The 17,422-nt window shown below is 44.7% G+C and overlaps 1 protein-coding gene across 1 annotated transcript in view; it reads left to right on the plus strand.

Annotated features, from left to right (window-relative positions):
- The first annotated feature begins 6,547 nt into the window (after positions 1 to 6,547).
- JAG1 (jagged canonical Notch ligand 1) overlaps positions 6,548 to 17,422 on the plus strand; it is a 34,545-nt gene continuing 23,670 nt past the window's right edge. The window contains exons 1-2 of the mRNA XM_054383422.1: positions 6,548 to 6,622; positions 7,567 to 7,872. Coding sequence (XP_054239397.1) covers positions 6,548 to 6,622; positions 7,567 to 7,872 — 381 coding nt within the window. The remainder of the gene's footprint in view (positions 6,623 to 7,566; positions 7,873 to 17,422) is intronic.

Here is a 17,422-nt window from a genome sequence, read left to right on the forward strand (position 1 = left end):
GACTCCCTCATTAGGAAAGGCGCCTGTCCCTTTGCATCTGGTGCCCCACTCTGATCTGTGCCACACACTCATTAGCATCACAGCCTCACAGATTCCTTAGCACGTGCTTCCAATAAATATCGTCGAGAAAGGAGGGGAGGGATGCCACTGCTTGGAGCAGCAAGATGAGAGGTCACACTCTAGGCTGGGAAATCTTTACACACACACACACACACACACACACACACATACACACTCTCCTGCAGCGCCAGAGGAGGGAGGACAATAAAAAGCAGCCGACCACAAATGTACATTTTAGGGGACAGGTGTGGAATTGCTTCTATTCAAGTTGTGGCAGATTCTCATTCGTTCCCCTCTGCCACAGCAAATAAAAATCATCATTACATATATAAAACCTGCAACAATTCAGGGAAGCACACAGATTGTGGATCTGTGAGAGTCTGTGGCCCTTTTCAGACACAAAGTGGATGCACAGTGGGTAATGCCATTAAATTCAAAGAAATTAATTTGTTTTAAGGTCCAGTTCTACAGCCAGGGTTTTTTTTCATTCAGGTCTTTACCAAGCATATCTTGCTGCCACAGTGACACAAATCAAGGATGTCCTTCATCACACTTGGAGCAGTCTATGACTGAGGGTGGCGATCAGGAGCAACTGAAAGGAAAACCATCTCTCATGTGTTTGAAAACATTGTGAGACAGAACAGCTGACAGAGAGGCATCAATGCACCTCCCAGGTACTGTGGAAAGAGCAAAGAAAGCCTTTAATCAGAGTGGCAGAATGACACTGTATCTTGCTCATACTCCCCAAAATAAGGCCTTTTTTTTGCCATCTCTCCCTCATGTTCCCTGCCTATTCTTACTCCATTCCTTCTCATTCACCCTTGTTTCCTCTATCCTGCTAGTAGTCACAGGCACTTTGATCACAGCTACCTCCAGAGCAGAGCTGGAAGAGGCTCAAGTGATAAACTGCTGAAGCTGACACAGATCTTGCTTGAAATCTACCATTTCAACCCCAGTACTCACAAATCAGAGCAGACTGATACTCCAAATGCTGCTGGCTCTAGCATACAGTCATGTTGCATCCCTCGCTGTGACAGAAAAGCCCTCAGTGCACACAGAGTTAACATCTGCACGCCAGTGGCACTGGTGTAACACACGGAATGGTCAAGGTGGCTTTAATTCCTGTATAAAAGATGGACACAGATTAAGCCATTTTCAGTCCCTTTGCCTATGGCCTTGTCTTTATCTGTACCTCCAAGGATGCTAGCTACCCTCTGTGGCCTGTGTTTTATCTAAAAATATTTAGCTGATACAAAAAGGTTCCTTCTGCCGGGGAGCAGACAGAGCCAAGGGACTAGAGAGGGGAAACAGTGTGTATATCCCTAACTCCCTGTAGAAATGTTTTGCCAGTAGATCAGCAGGGTCACTCCCATACACCAAACCCGGAGGATTAACTCAATGGCTATTTCTAGCAATCTACTTAAGCACATCCCTAAACTTTAAGACGGCTGTGAGGAAAACCCTACTAGAAACTTGGAGCTCTCTTAAAGACATCTGTAGTTTATTGGACACAGGGCTCAGCCTAGGTTTCAGTGAAGCCTTTTCTACAACTAACAAGAATAGCTGAGGTTACTGCTTATCAAATGAAAGTGTCATCTTGTTTGTGACAGATGTGCCAGCACTGCTCAGTGTCACAGTCTTTGCACCTACTGGAAGCTAGTCTAGCTTGATAAACTGACTCAGCTTGATAAACTGACTGAAACTGCAGTTTCAGTTCTCCCTCATTTATACAAAGCAGGGATTTGAGATCAAATCATTGGTGTATAGGAATCCCACTACTGCAGAGGATAACTGAAGGCCAAAGCAATTGGGTTCACAAGTTACTGTGGAGGCATCTGATCCTTGAGGAGTTAAGAGAGAAAGAACCAGAAGGCAGGTTTTATGTGCATAGAAATAAAGGAAAGGGAAGGAGAAACAGTACTACTCTCTGGAATGGAGTACAGTCTCCACTTTAAGCTGCGACAGAAAACAATATTATGGATTCAGTGCCTGGTTCTGAAGAACTAAAGCTTTGATGGAAGTAAGCAGGCACTGCTCAGTGTTTGGAAAAGTGTACTCCTTCTCCTAATCTCTGCCACTTGCTCAACGCTCTCATCAGAGCTAGTCTTCTCTCCTGATCCATTTGTGAAATACTCTAACATGGGGTGTGGCCTCCCCACAAAATGCTTTCTAATTAGTTTCTAAACATTAAATTATTATGGAAGTGCAGTTCCCATTTCACTCAGGTGATGAAAAGCTTTACAGGAGTTCAGTCTCACTTTGTAATTAGAGAAATTAGCTTTCTAAGTTTAGATCACTCAACTGTGCAAATGGGTTCATCTGCTGGAATGTGTTGCTCTGAAATGTGTGTCAGCCAAGCAGCACGGCACAGTCCCTATCTCTGCCTCCATGACACTTGCCCAAGTGCGGAGGTCAGTTCCAGTACGGTGAGAGGAAAATAAAGTGTTACGGGTGTATTATAGGAAAGGCCTTATCTAAAAGCTCACTCCTCCATGATTGACTGTAGTGATATGTTCTTCTCCTTGCAAGAGGGAAGCTTAACTCCTAGATAATGGACTCTCCAAGTAGATGCCATTTTCACTCTTTCCCTCAGTTTGTCCAGAATTACATCTAAAACTGCAGCAAATGAATTTTAGAGGGTGGCTAATTTTGAGCAGCAGAACTGCATTTGTAAAAAGCTAGGGACACAAAAGGCACCTCTTCATTTGCTGTGAAATGAGGTTGTCAAGCTTTATGAATTCTTTACGACTGCAGATTCCACATTTCAACAGATACTCCTCTGGTAGCCTTTCCACTGCTTCATTGAGGCCTGATGCAGGATCAAGCCCACACAACTACGCAACTGTCCGGATCTGCATTACAGTAGTAAACACACGTTTAGTCACTGACTTGAAAATGAGATGGAGCTGGCCCCTGAACGAAGAATTTTTCCAGGGGCACCATTCCAAGTTTACCTTCAGGTATCACAAATTTAAGGAAATCCTGTGGGATTGTTCACAGCCATGATTCAATGAGTCACTGAGTTTTAAAAGGAAATTACAACTTTCCTACCACAAAGAATTGACTTCACGACACCTGACCCTCATAAGCTGGCCACTCCCTCTAAAGGCTGTGATCCTCATCCCACCAATGACCTAGGCATTGTCCCAGTGTCTTCAATGAAGCAGGATCTAACTCTTTATTAGGGAACTGACTCAGGCTCAAAATGAAGCACTGTCTGTAACGCTGGACCTTGGCACACTGGATGTGTGTAACGGCTTCTAATGTGGCCGTAATCTAATTATGTCAGAATAGGAAGATTAGCAGGAAATAACTTTACGCAATATAAAAAGCTGAGTGCCAGACATCAAAAAGTTCTTCACCAGCCTCAAAGGAAGACACTTTGGCTCCACACCTCATGAGACATGAATGTATATGCAAGCAGAGCACTGCAGCAGTAATTTTACATGCAGCAGTCTGGGAGAAACAGCTGCAATTCAGCCCCCCTGTGCACATGTAGCAATTTGTACATCACTGTAGATCTAGCCAAACAGGCATCTTAAAATGATCCTCAGGCTGTGTAATGCACCATGCTCAATTGGTTTTCAGTGCTGCTGTGCAGTGGCCCTGAGAGCTCAGTGAAGAAAAGCAGGAGATAGGACTTCAAGGGTGAAATTCTGGCCTTAATAAGTTAAGGGGATTTTACTCCTGACTTCAATGAGGTCAAAATTGCTTTCAGGGCTGCAAGGGAGTGGGTTTGCAAGGCGCTCCTGCACATGACTCGTACTCTGCGTTGGTTTACCTACCAGTAATACTTTGCCTCTCAAGACATTGGGACGCTTAATTCATTAGCGCTTGCAAAGCATTTTAAGTTGTTGGACAAGTAATTCTGTTTAAGGGCAGCTACGCTGCTGAGTCACAAGCACTGTGGGAACCAGAACACTGGATTTCCTAAGCACTGGAGTCAAACAGGTGGAGTAACCTTTCACAGAAAGGCCAAATCCAGACCTGCCCTAAAGGTAGGGAGCATACCAGCAAGCAGCAGGTTATTTAAAGGCCCAGAGGAGCAGATATGTGACACTTGTGAATGAATGACATTTAAATCAGCTGTGGAAGCTAACCATCACCCACTAAAAAGAAAAAAAAAAAAGAAAAAGGTACTGGTTCTTGTATCACCCAACTGCAGCCACTTTGTGGATAAAACACAAAGCAGGTTTACGAGACAAAGTTAATGACTCCAACTGATACTGTTAGAACTTCTAAGCTGAACAAAGCTGGAAGGGGTTCTCAACAACTGTGCAGCTCACAGGCTTGCCAAAATTGCTGCTGTGTAACCTAATTTTTGAACTCACAAATGGGAAGGGATTTGTAGGAGTCTGATGAAAATACGAGTATGGTTTCAGGGTTAGCGGTACAACTACTGCCAGTTTCACAACCTTAGGCACTCCATAACAGACCCAAGAATAAGCATGCACTTTGCTTTTGCCATAGGAAATGAAAACAAGGGATATAAAATTAGGTCAGAAATCTTGTTTTCCTCTATACCACTGACTCTGGTGTATAAAATAGACATTCACACATTTACTGTATTATATCAGGGTGGAATACAAGATAGGGGCATAAAAATAGCTGTTCTGGGTCAGACTGAACATCATGTAGGCCAGGTTCCTGTCTCCAGCACCTCAGGAAGAAAAGAAGTGATGCAGTGACAGTTCCCAGCACGCTTACCTAACTCCTAAATCAGCAGCTCTGGGAGTTCCCAAATCAGGGTCAAAATTAGGAACAGGATATTTTAATTTTGTCTTGGTTTGGGGTTTGGTTTTAGTTTTGTTGTTCAATGTGCTTCAATGTGTGGCTCTTACTCTGGGAGGTAGTCTGCACATTTTTTGCTGCTGTGTAAACTGCTGGGCTTCTCAGTGTCCTGTGGCAAGCAGTTCCACAGGTATGCACCTAGCTGTGTGCCTACAGACCATGCGCCTACAGACCATGCGCCAGAAAGGATGCGGCTGACAAACCCCAGCACTCGCTCGGAAGCTGGGCAGCCGGAACGACAGTCTCCAGAGCCGGGAGTAGGCGAGCCTGAGAGAACCTCTGCACTCAGCCAGCGCCATCTGCCCCGGACTAGTCAGGCTTTAGCCAAGGGATGCACTTTGCTTCCATCTCTTTCCCTCCCGAGCCACAGGAGATGCATGGTGGTGCGCCCTCGTGTTAAGGAGGGGAACGAATTCCACAAGGCCGACATCCACCTCTGCTTCCCTCAGGAGAGTCGCTGGCCAGGGCAACAGCCACTATCAGAACCTGAGCAGTCCGTTCTTCCTTTTCCCTCGGGGAGCAAAAACCCCCTCTTGGGGAGCAAAAACCCCCTGTTGGGGAGCTCCGTCACCTGAACACCCCTCCGCCCCGTCAGCGCTGCGCTGCCTCAGGTAACGCAGGGCGGGAAGATGGGCGGCTGCCGCCAGCCGAGGGCAGGGAAAGTTTTTACTGACAAAATGAACTCAAAGGCTTCATTTTACTCTTCAACCAGCCCCGCGGACGCAAAAGCTACGGTTTCTGGGCAGGGAGGACCCGCAGGTCCCCTCAGCAAACAGCTGACAGGAAAAGCCCACTCCTCCGCACGGCGTTGCCTCGGCCGCGGGCGCCGCCGAGGGGACGTGTCCACTCGCCCGCCGTTCCTGGGCTGCGTCACTGTGGCTGCATCTAGCTGTGCTGCTCTAGTAGCTCGAGAGACACCTGCGAAGCAAGGCAGAGCAGCGTAGCAGGCTGCGACCCTCAGGGCGACCTAGCAACAGGGCTCGCCACCTCTCTCAAGAGGAGAAGCCATCTCCCTCAAGAAGAGAAGCCGCCTCCCTCTCCGCCGCCGCCCACTGCCTTCTCTTGTCTCCTGCCTGTACCTGCCTTCCCCTACTCCTGCCATTCCCCTCCCTCCTCCCCGCCTCCTTTTCCCCCCTCATGCATATGGATGGACGCATGCGCGGGCGGGCGGCCTCCCCGCCTGCCGCCGTGGGCTAGATGAAGCCGAGCGGCGGCGGGGCTCCCAGACGGGCGGCCGGCTCCCGGGCGGTGTGTGTGCTGCATGTGCGTGTGTGTGTGCGCGTGTGTGTGTGCGCGTGTGTCTCGGGGGGGCGGGGGGCTCGCCGCGCCTCCGCTGAGCGGTTGTCGGCGGCCTGAAAGAAATAAAAGGATCGGGATAATAACCGCAATAATAAAAAAAAAAAGGAGAGAGAGAAAAGAAAAGGGAAAGAAAAGAGGGAGGCGAGAGAACAAGGAGAATAAAAGGAGGCTGGGCTGCTTTGCATTGAAGACCGGGGTGCTATTGAAAGCGCTTGAAAAGCGGCGTTGTTCGGCGAGGGTGCGCGCCGTGGCCGGCGTGGTATATTAGAGCGGGGCGGCGGCGGGCAGCAGTGGCGGCGCCTCCTCCTCCTCCTCTTGGCCCTCCCCGTCCCATCCCGGAGCGAGCGGCAGCGGCGGCGGCGGCGGCCTGCGGGCGGGCGGACAGCGCGGCGGCGGCATGCGTGCGCCCCGGCGGGCAGCCGCGGCGGCGTGCTCCTTCGTTCTCCTGGTTCTGCTGGGGCTGCAGGCAAAGGTACGTAACCTGGGCACCAAGCGTCCTCCTGAGCTGCAGCCCTTTGAGGGCAGGAGGGAAGACGAAACTTCACCCACTCTGAAACGGGTTTCAGGGTCCGCCGGAATGAGCGGGCTGTAGGAGTTTTGCCGTTTTTCTGCGAAACGCGGCTCCTGCGGTGGTTGCGGGAGGTGGCTTTAAAAAAAAAACCTGCAGCGGTGCACAAGGCGCTTTTGCAAAGCTCCTCCAGCGACGGGCGAGTTACGGCTGCTAACTTTCCTGCGGAGATGGCAGAGGCAGTTCTCCTTACAGGAAGGCTTAATTCCTTAGAAATAAATAGTGCAATTACTGCAAATTGCTGCTTTTCGAAATAACTTATGTCTCTCTTCGCTCCCCCCTCTCTTTTCTCCCCCTCCCCCCTTTTTTTTTTTAATTTTATTTTTGAAAACCACCCTTAATTGCAGTCCCCTTGGGGTGACTAATGAGCGAGGTTGAATCTCAGCTGGGCAGCCTTGGGCGGGAGGCTGTTTTCCCCGTCTCAGCTGTACCTCGGAGATGGCTGAGGGGTTGTGTTTGTAGGGTGCTTTAGCTGCATCGTTCGGTTACGTTTGCCCTTGCATAAGTCTCTTGGCTTGGTTTAGTTTTATTATCTGGCTGTGTTAGCAGCCTTCCGCACGCAGTGTTTTTTGGAATTGGCACTTAAAGGTTCTTATTTAGTATTAATGGCATTACTTGGTTGGGATGATTTATGAATCTTTCTTATGGATGCTTGATAGAGAAAAGTTTGGAGTGGTTGTTTTGTTTTTAATAATATGGGTGTGCTGCTTCTTTAAAGCACCCTTAAATGACTTTCTACAGTTTGCAGAATTGTTGCAGGTTGTGTTTGGGGAAAAAAAGTGAGGTAACTGTCTTTCTTGTCGGTTTTTTTTTTTTTCCCTTCTGCGGTTCTCTTTTGGGATTAACAGGTGACTCTAGCATCGGGACAGTTCGAGTTGGAGATCTTATCCATGCAAAATGTGAATGGTGAACTGCAAAATGGAAATTGCTGCGATGGCACCCGAAACCCAGGAGATAAAAAATGCACCAGAGACGAGTGTGATACCTATTTTAAAGTTTGCCTGAAGGAGTATCAGTCGCGGGTCACTACTGGTGGTCCTTGCAGCTTTGGATCCAAATCCACTCCTGTCATCGGAGGAAATACCTTCAATTTAAAGTACAACCGGAATAATGAAAAGAACCGGATTGTTATTCCTTTCAGCTTCGCCTGGCCGGTGAGTTGCATGGGTCTGCTCTGGCTCTGCTTCTGCTGGAAAGTCCTGTTTGAGATGGCCATAGTGAGCCAAGCTCTAACTTCTTGTGCAGGGGGAAAGGGACCAGAACTGGGGAGGGAACAGGCATCTTGGCAAGAGCATCAGGAATCTGCAGCCCAGAAAAGAGTAAAATGTGGTCGTGTTTGTGTTTTTGTTCCCTGGGGCTCACAATGCACAGCCTGTTAAATTTGAAAGTCAGATGTGCAGTGACGGGGATCTAAATGGGTCAGGGAAGAAAACCCAGTATCTCTGCACTTCACAGTGTGAATAAGTCTCTTGAGTTTTAAAAGGTCAGAAGTTCTTTCTTTTTTTTTTTCCTTTTTTTTTTTTTCCCTCACCCCCTCCCCCCAGCTACTGAAGTCTCAGGCTTAAGCCAAAAGAGCAGTGAGTTAGGGGCTGCAGAGGGATCCAGTGTGAAAAGTGTGTGTCATAGCTGGCCTTCTTCCCTGGAGTATGTTTGGGAAGTCTTCCTGCTTATCCCAAGGGGAAATTTTGCTGCACTGCTTGGTGTTGGTGGAAGCTGCCCTTGGTGAACTGGTTGCCAGCTTCCCTAGGAAGCTTGCCATGTTTTCAGGTACTTGTGAACTCCAGAAGCTAAAGACTGAGAAAAGCCTGGTCTTAGCTTTTGGTCTATTTCACTTACTTCTCCCCACAGCACCCCTTTTCCTGGCTTCTTGCCTCTGTGGTCCATAGACTTCTAGTTGTGTGCAAAAGTCAATGGCTTGAGGAGGTGAGGCTCTTTGCCAGGCACTTTCCCAGCGTTATCCACTCTAGTAAATACTGCTTGGCTTCGTAGAGTGGTGAGATAGAGGATGGGCGACTCCTTCATAAGCTGAAACCTGCTTTGTTGTTCTTCCTGTAAAGAACACTTGCTTAGATTTTAGTGCTACTTGTGTTTCTTCAGGGGTGCTCAAGAGGGCTGAGATTTTGATATGCAGCTCTGCAGGGAAATTTTCTGCTTGCTACACAGAGATTGAGGATTACCTGTCCACAACGGCTGTCACCCAAGACAGGTGCAGATGCAGGCTCAAGGGCCATAGGGTTTCTGGACATAAAAGACTGCCTGGTGTGGCAGAGGTGCACTGGTTTGTGCCCAGCAGTGTCACTTGCAGACAAGCAAAAACTGTGGGTGCTTGATCTGGGGGGACTTTATGCATGCACAACAGTCTGTCTCTTTGAGGTGGTTCTGTGGGTGCTATGGTATAAAAGCTGAGAAGTCCTTAAACTTAAATTTAGAGATCACCTAGGAAACAAAACTGTTTTTCCCCCCCTCCCCTTCTCCAAAGGCGCTGAACAGACAGTTTCCCACTGACTGCCTTGGGACATGTTGATGCTCAGCAGTTTTGAAAATCCAGTCATCCTAACCTAGATGCCTAAGGTCATTTTTGTGAGGGGAGGAGGGCTCTTACGCGTGCACAGGGGAGGGGTGAAGCTTGTCTCCTACCCTCTGTTGTGGAAGAAGTGTGCACTTTCCACTCCCTCCAAAGCATGACCCTTCCTAGTAGATAAGGATGGGTTGCTGGCAGGCCTGGACTTTCTGGGGGGAAAGTCCACCCCAAAAGCATTCCTCCTCCAGTTGTAGTATAGACATTCACTTCGTAGTGCTACAGCCAAGTGCTGCAGGCAGCCATGTGTTCTTGAAACGTCCTGTGCTGCCTCCTACCTGCTTCCTCTGTCAGTTGTGGCTTCTGGAGTACTGAGGGTTGGAGAGGCATAAGGGTGAAACCAAATCTGCATTTTTAAGGAGATAGTATTACAAAGTACAATAGCAGAGCTAACAAAAGTTTTCTCTGTTGGAAGTCCTTTCTTCCTTTCTCATTTCTTTCTCTTTTCTTTCTAATGTGAAATGAGATAAAGCTGCTATCAAATATGCCATCAAAGGGCTTTGTAAAAATCTGAGGTATTTGTAACTCTGCCAATGGCTACAGTGCTTCTTTTGCAGATTTCTCAGAAAAGTCAGCTTCATCAAGGTGGTGTGTTTTTTGGTTTTGTTTTTGTTTTTTTTCATATAAAAGTGATGTCAAAACTGATCATCTTATAACAACTCCTCTCTTCATAGGGTTGGAAAGTAAAATCTGTGCATAGAGGCTGGATTTAGGGGGTGGGGACCCTGGGAGAAGTTTCTTAAGCTTGTCTGCATCTTACTAAAAGAAATGCTTCTATTGTCCTGTTGAATCTAATTGAGCACTGGAATCCTTGAGCAGCAGCAGCAAAACTCCAGTGCAGCCTTTGAAGTATGTAAAACTTGACAGCTTCAGACATTGTGGTTCCTAATACTCAAGTTTTTGCAATAAATTCATGCATATTCCCAGGAAGAAATAAACTTTTTGAGCTCATGATGATAGTCTGTTTGCAATTACCAAGCCTGCCTCCCAGCTTTAACTTCCATAGGACACTTCTTTTATACTAGCCATCGTAACTTTCAAATGGCATTTGAACAAAAGAATGTCTAATGTGGCAAAGCTCTTATTTGTACTAAAATTATGTACATGATTTTAGGCATTTTGGAAGCTCTACAGATAAAGTAGTAAGCTTAGTCAACTCAAATCTGATGCTGAAATTTTAGAATTTGCTAAGATTTCTTTAGATGGGTAAATGCTGTTGACGTGAGTAAAAGCTACTCTTTTACTACTTAAAAAAAATAAAATAATTAAAATAAAATCTCTTACCATGTCAAGGTGCCCCCTTTGGCCATTTGTGAAAAATAGTTAAATTGCATTAGAGACCTTTATTCATCATGTAGGAGAGGAAGAGAGAATGGTGTGCTTTAAAAGTATTGTTAAATTTGGCTTGTAGTTGTAGTGAGGATTGAAGTGTCCAAGTCTAACAAATAACTTATGCAGTTTACTCGTCAGTTTTGATACGTACCCCTGTGAGTAATGGGTGTGGAGATAGTGGACCATAAATTGAAGTGATCGGAGGTTTGAGTAAGTTGCTAGGAAACAGGGCTGCAGACCAGCATAAAGCAGGTTCAGTACATCAGAAAACTGCCCCTGCAGTAGCTAACACTTCTTCAGTAGATTGAAACAATAGTGATGATGACTTAAAACCCACACAGCCTTGCTGCTTGCATTTATTTAGAGACTTCAGTGACTCTTGACAAACTTGTCTTAATGAAAGCATATAGAAAAGCAAAGAACAAAAGAATTTCCATGTTCCACTTATCAAGTCTGTCTCAACAAGTTTTGGGTTATGGTAGACATGCTCTTCTCTAACATAAATCTCTTGCCTTTCTCAAAGAATCCCAAGTGTGATGTGTGTTATACCTTAAGGGAGCTGTATGTGAATTAACTAAGCAAGGCTTAATGCTAAGCTTTGCTTTCATGTAGAGAAAAATCTTTCAGGGGTTTGTCAAGACTGAATAAGAAGGAGGTCAAACTTGGCAATTCCTTTTGGTATGCATAGCTCCAGTTTCAAATGTCTTGTTTGTTCTGAAATTATCATCCTTGTAATTATTTAATATTGGGGCCAATTGCACCAACACACCAGAAAACTACTGAGGTGGAAAAACCCCTCCAGCATTTAAATGACTTTAGCATTTAATACAATTAAAAAGTGTTTTGAATATCTTATTTTAACCTTACTCTAAAATAGTGCTTCCCCTTTTTAATGACAAATTTTACTGCTACTGGTTCCTGAAGACTTACAATGTTTTCTGAGAAGGCATTGTTTTTTCTGGCTAGAAAGAGATAATGAAAGAGCTTCAGTGTTTTTTAAGCTTTATGACCTTTTCCCCTCTGCCTTGACACAAGAGGCTTCCAAAATACTAATCTGTAGCTGATAGTAAAGCCTTTTGGATCTGAGAGAAAAATATCACTTCATTCAACTGCTTCTTAAAAAAGCAAAGCCAAACCAAAAAACCCAAAAAACACCACCAACACCACACAAAAACCCAACAAGCTAGTAAGCCACAGTCAGAATACTAAAGCTGGGATTTTTATTTCTTTTTTTCCTCTCCTTCCTCCAGTTAACTTTTTAAAACTTTGTAGAAGAAAATGCTAGACCTTGTTCAAACTTTTCTTAATACCTGTTAAGTCACTTGGAGCATGGGCAGATCAGAAGAAATTTTTATATTAACAAAACGCATATTAACCAAGTCTACACTGTGACATTTATTGTTGACTTATAGTTTAAGAATAAAGCTTCAGCACTCGGAACAGCAATGTTTTGCCTAGGATTACTATCCAAAACAGAGCTGAGAGTACAAAGTGACATCTGAAGCATAATTATCATGCACAAAGCTGTTTTTTCCCAGGACTTCAGAGAAGCGATGGATCCATTCAGAGTTTTTAGACTTCTTACATGTTCTCAAGAGTTATTTATGTTTCAGTCAGTTGAGAACTTCATCTTCCTTTTAAATCCATTTGTCTGTATTACTATAATATGCCTGAAAAGAAATCCTTGTCCTGCCTGCTCCCAGAGTGTTTGTTCTTGTTATAAAAAACAGGCCTGCTCCAGTTTAATTTCAGTTGAAGCTACTTCTTAAACTTTCTCAGACAGCACACATCCAGCTTGCTTATGCAGCTGGAAGTCTGCTTGTCTGAACACGAATTGCACAAAACTGATGCTTTATGCTTAAAATTCTAGTTAACTCAAGCTTTGTGGTAGATGCAAGGCTGGAATAGAAGTAAGCTAGTTCTGAAGGTAGTGAAGTTGGGCCTTAACTAGTTAAGTGGGATGATGTGCATACAAGAGGCTTGTGCTCTTATACATGGCACTTATCCTAACATCAGCTCTTAAGTCTGATGCTCTGCAAAAAGCTTAAGCTACAGTTCTTAAAAGTATTTTGGTGTAGCTAATACTAATGATAGGATTGGTTTTGGAAATTGAAACTAAACTTGACTTTGCATTTCTGCTGATGGATAGGGACTTTTCATAAGGGTGGCTAGCAATAGGACAAAGGGGAATGATTTAAGCTGAGAGAGAGCAGGTTTAGAGTGGATCTTAGTAAGAAGCACTTCAGTATGAGTGTGGTGAATAGACTGACCAGGGACGTTGTGGATGCCTCCTCCCTGGGGGTGTTGAAGGCCATGTTGGATGAGGCCTTGAGCAGCTGAGTCTAGTTGAGAGGCATCCCTGCCCATGTCAGGGAGGTTGGAATAGATGATCTCCAAGGTCTTTTCCAACCTAAGCCATTCTGTGACACAGTCCTAATAATTTTAGCTGGTAAACCATATGCCTTACCATGGGGAAAGATTTCAAAACTAGAAAGTGTTGCATTCACTTCTTCATCTGTGGGGCTCATGGTTCTGTGGTCACTGCCAAGCAGTATAAATTATGCTTGTTATTCTTGTAATATTCAGCAGAAACTGTAGAAAATGTGGATAGAAGTGGTTAAAGTGGTTTGAAAATAGTCAGACATCCATAGTCCCTTACCAGCTCAACCCAGTTCTTATGCACTTAGGTAAATAAGTAGAAAGGCTTCTTGTTCAGGCTTGTTCTATGTGAACTTGACTGTTTTGCTTGGCTGGCTACTAGGTATTCTCTCTATTAACCTTGCCACCTTTTTGTAACTGGTGCATTTAATTATCAGTGGGATGCTTTAAACAGGTAGGGGGACTGATAAGAGCAGGTAATCTGCTTGTTGAGGAAGATTGAAAGCAACCATTGACATTTTGGCCTATCTGCTAGAATTTGACAAGTGGAGCTCTGTGAGAAAATGACTCCAACTAGATAAGGTGCTGATTAAAATATTATTGTTGTATGAAGCATGTTCATAGCTGAGATCACTTAAAATCATCAGTTTAAAAAGAAAGAAAAAAAGAGGAGGGAGATGCTATTCTTTTTTTATCTTATTTTTAAGGAGGGGAGGACCCCTAAGTCTCCCCCTCTCTTTCCCAGTACATTGTTGGGTTCATGCATGCTAGTTTTATGGTTGGAATACATTGTAGTCCGGCCACCCAGACAGAGGCATTGACTGCTAATATTAACCAAGAACAATAGCGTGGCCATACCGACTGCAGTGAGGATTACAGAACATAATGGGGCCTCTCCAAAAATAATGCTAATACAGGACAAGCAACAGGAAGCAGCAGTAGACTCAGCATTGCTCGGCTCCCAGACAAACCATGGACTTACTTCACACAATGGCAACTTCAGCACATTATGTATTCACAGGATACTCATTATTCCAGCAGGCTTGCCAGATCAGAGATCAGCCTGGTTTACTGGATGCTTAAGCGTATGCATAGTTTGGATAGCGGTACTTTTGTGTCTTTCATCTTTTGGCAGGAGGGTGGCAGCTGTATCGCAGAGAAGGTCTTGACTTTGGTTATGGGGCTGCCTTGTGCCAAGGCAGAGCAGGGGCAGGGGAAACTCTCCTGGAAGCTATAATAGTTAAATTTGTTTTCATGTTTTTACCATTATGTGGCAATGAAGTGTTTACTGGCACTAACAGCAATGAAGGAACTACTCAAAAGGAGACCAAAGAACAGTGTGCTCTGTTTTCATGTGGACATATTCAGGCTCTTGGTGAGGCCACCTGCTTGAAGTTCAGCCTAGCTTTTGGCCATGGTCTCTAAGGTGTGAGATTGTTACAGCTTAGGCTTTGTTTTATTACACAGTGTTGAGAGAGTAACAGCTTTATAGGGTGTTGCCTTACCCTCATGTAGGCTGGTCCAAAGAAGAGCTTCCTAACAATGCTAATGTTTGACAAATGGGTTAAGAGGGTTAACTTCTTTTCTCCTTTTCTGAAATACATCCCTGTTACCTCAGGAGAAACTAGTTGTCTCCATTGCCTTTGAAGCAATATTCTGTTGTCAAAAGTGACAGACTGACCATGATAGGATATTGTCATGCATCTGTATAGTGTTATTGAGACTTGTCACAGAGGGTACCCAAGTGAGAGTCCTGCTGGCATATAGAGGAAGTGGTTTTGTGACTAGTCTAGGCTCAGGGATGCCCTCCTCCTCCCTGGCTCTTGGGCACTTTGAAGTATGCCTCAGCTTCCCTCTTCCTTATCTCACCACCTTCCAGCTGAAGGGAGGAAAGATTGCCAGAGCTCTTGGCAGTTTGCCATGGCCCACTGTGAGAGCATGCCTGTCTGGTAGCCTTCTTCCCTAGAATGCAAGCAGGGTGCAAGCACCATTCTCAAACTGGTCTTCACAGCTGTGCATGGCTGGTAGAGCATGAGGAGAGTACTGCTGAGCTTAACCTGCTCTCCTTGTTTGGCAGAGGAGCAGGCGCAGCATTCGGAATGCAAACTTCCCACTGCATTTGTCTAGTCATGGTTTCACATGCTCAGCAAAGCTCTTGCATGGTTTAACCACAAGGATAAGGAGGGAAAGAAGTTGGACTAGTTGCAACCTCTTTCAAAAAGGAGGCAATCCTTTCACTAATGAGCCTGATGTTTTAATCTTGCTCTGTTCCACTGACTTGCAGAATACCTGTAGAAGCCAAAGTACAAAACCACCTCTTTTAGGTGGATATCTGAATGAAGGGAGGGAAGAAGATAATCACAGAGAGCTTTAAACACCTTCTGTTTACCTGGAGCTAGTAGTATTTCAGTTAAATAAGCAGACGAGAGGCTGCATTGCCTTTTCAGATCCTTTTCAGTCTCTCATGAATTTCAGGCTCTCCGCAGTCTGAGTTAAGTATCAATGGATAATCAAGACTAAATTGTGGTGTCTCTTCATTGAGCAAAATAGCCCTTGCATGTTGGTGCTTTCTTCGACGTTTTCCAGTGGGAGCTTAACTGTTCCCATCCTCTGAAGCTTAACTGAGTTTTGCTTTAATTTGACATGCTGCCTTTCAGTTTTCTGAGCTGATCAGAATGTGGATATTCTGTAAAGTGTGCCAGCTTGTTGTTCATTGCAAGCTGCCTTTTCTCTTGAGTTGGAATCCCTGCCTTCTGGTCAAGCTCAGGTTTACAGCGGCTAATTGGGTGTGACTCTGGAAAGTTCACTGCTGCCTTGTTGCCTAGGACATTGCTTTGATGGAATAAGGTGCATGATGTGGAATTCTCCTGTCTGGATATGTATTTATGCAAAGATGTGCAGAGGTCATCTATGGGCATGGGAAAACTTAAACCTCCACGATGTAAGTAGTCATTCCTGAGCTATCTGAATTGTTGATCTATAGAGTGGGGATGATACGTGCTTCTAAAACCTCAACAGTGCAGTCTTTGCACAGAACTGGTTTGGGGGGGTGTTGGCTGGAGGTATGCAATAGTTGGATTGTTGAAGGGAAATTTGCTACTGCTGTGGGTGTCTGTGCCTTTTGTTTGGAAGTATCCCATCTTGAACACAAAGTCTTGTCCTTTCTTTACCTCGTGCTGAGAAGGACAGAGCCAGGAGATTAAACTGCCATTCTTTGTATCATTCCTTTTCAGGACAGGGACTCTTCATTTAAAATATTCAGATGAGGTGAGAGGGGGCACATGGAAAAAAGGGAATTGCTAGGGTAGGTCTGTTTCCCCCTGCATTTTATTCCCATCCAGTTAAGCAGAAGTATCTCCTCTCTTTAAACAAACTCCTGTGTGGTGTTGGAAATTGGTCACACAAGTATTAGCAACAGTAGCACTTAAAGCTAGGCTTCAGCCTTTCCTTTCCTTAAGGGCTAGGTGTGTTGGTAAACAGACCTGAGAACCAGCTGGGAACTGTTGCTATGAGTTTAGACAAAATATCTTCCAAAACAATTATGCAAGGCCAAAAGGAAAACATCCTCAACTTTATTGGAAGTAGTGGTAATCACCATAATTCAATCTCTATATCATAATACTTTTTTTCAAGCTTGCAGTAACATGTTGTGCCTGTGCTTCTCAATGTTGGTAATTAAACCAGTGAGGAAGCGCCCAAGATAGTGCAATCGATATCTCTAATAGGGCTCCAGAGTTCTATTCTGGTTTTGTTTGTTGTTTGATTTTTATTTTATTTATTTTACCTCACCTCTGATTTGTGTAAGGACTTCCTAAATCTGCTTTAAACAATGTTAAACGTGGTCATGCTGGGTTTTATTTTCAGAGTTTTCTTCAAGCTGACTTGGTCTAGAATAGTCACAAATAAGATGCAACTTTAACGAAATAGTAACCAAAAATGATTTGGAAGTTTGGATGCATGTTTTGGCTTGCCCAGCTTTTGCTTACTTTTGGGAGCATTTTCCCACAGTTACCAGTGAATGAAATGGAATTCTGGTCTGCTTTGAATATGGAACATATTTAGGCTATATTGCAAACCAGTGTCAGTCACAACCTAGTTTTTCATTCAGAGGCTGCATGCTGTGTCCAGTCGTGAGAAAGCAGTCTGCTTCCACTCTTTTTTTTTTTTTTTTTTTTCCCTCCTCTCTTAAGGAATTTGAGGCCTGTCTTACACTTGTACCTTGTAGCAGTTTACTCTCAGAACCCTATTTTAATTTCTGCTACAGAAAAGGTGTTAAGTGCTGCAGACCACAACTGAGCAGACTGCAACCTGAGCATGGATACATTTAAGAAGAAATAAACCTTACAAGGCACAGTTTCTATGGCAAAGCATCAAAACCCTTCATGGAAAGTTTTTATTCTATTATTGTTCTGCTC

The sequence above is a fragment of the Indicator indicator genome, chromosome 9 (genome assembly GCF_027791375.1).
Source record: "Indicator indicator isolate 239-I01 chromosome 9, UM_Iind_1.1, whole genome shotgun sequence".
NCBI lineage: Eukaryota > Metazoa > Chordata > Aves > Piciformes > Indicatoridae > Indicator > Indicator indicator.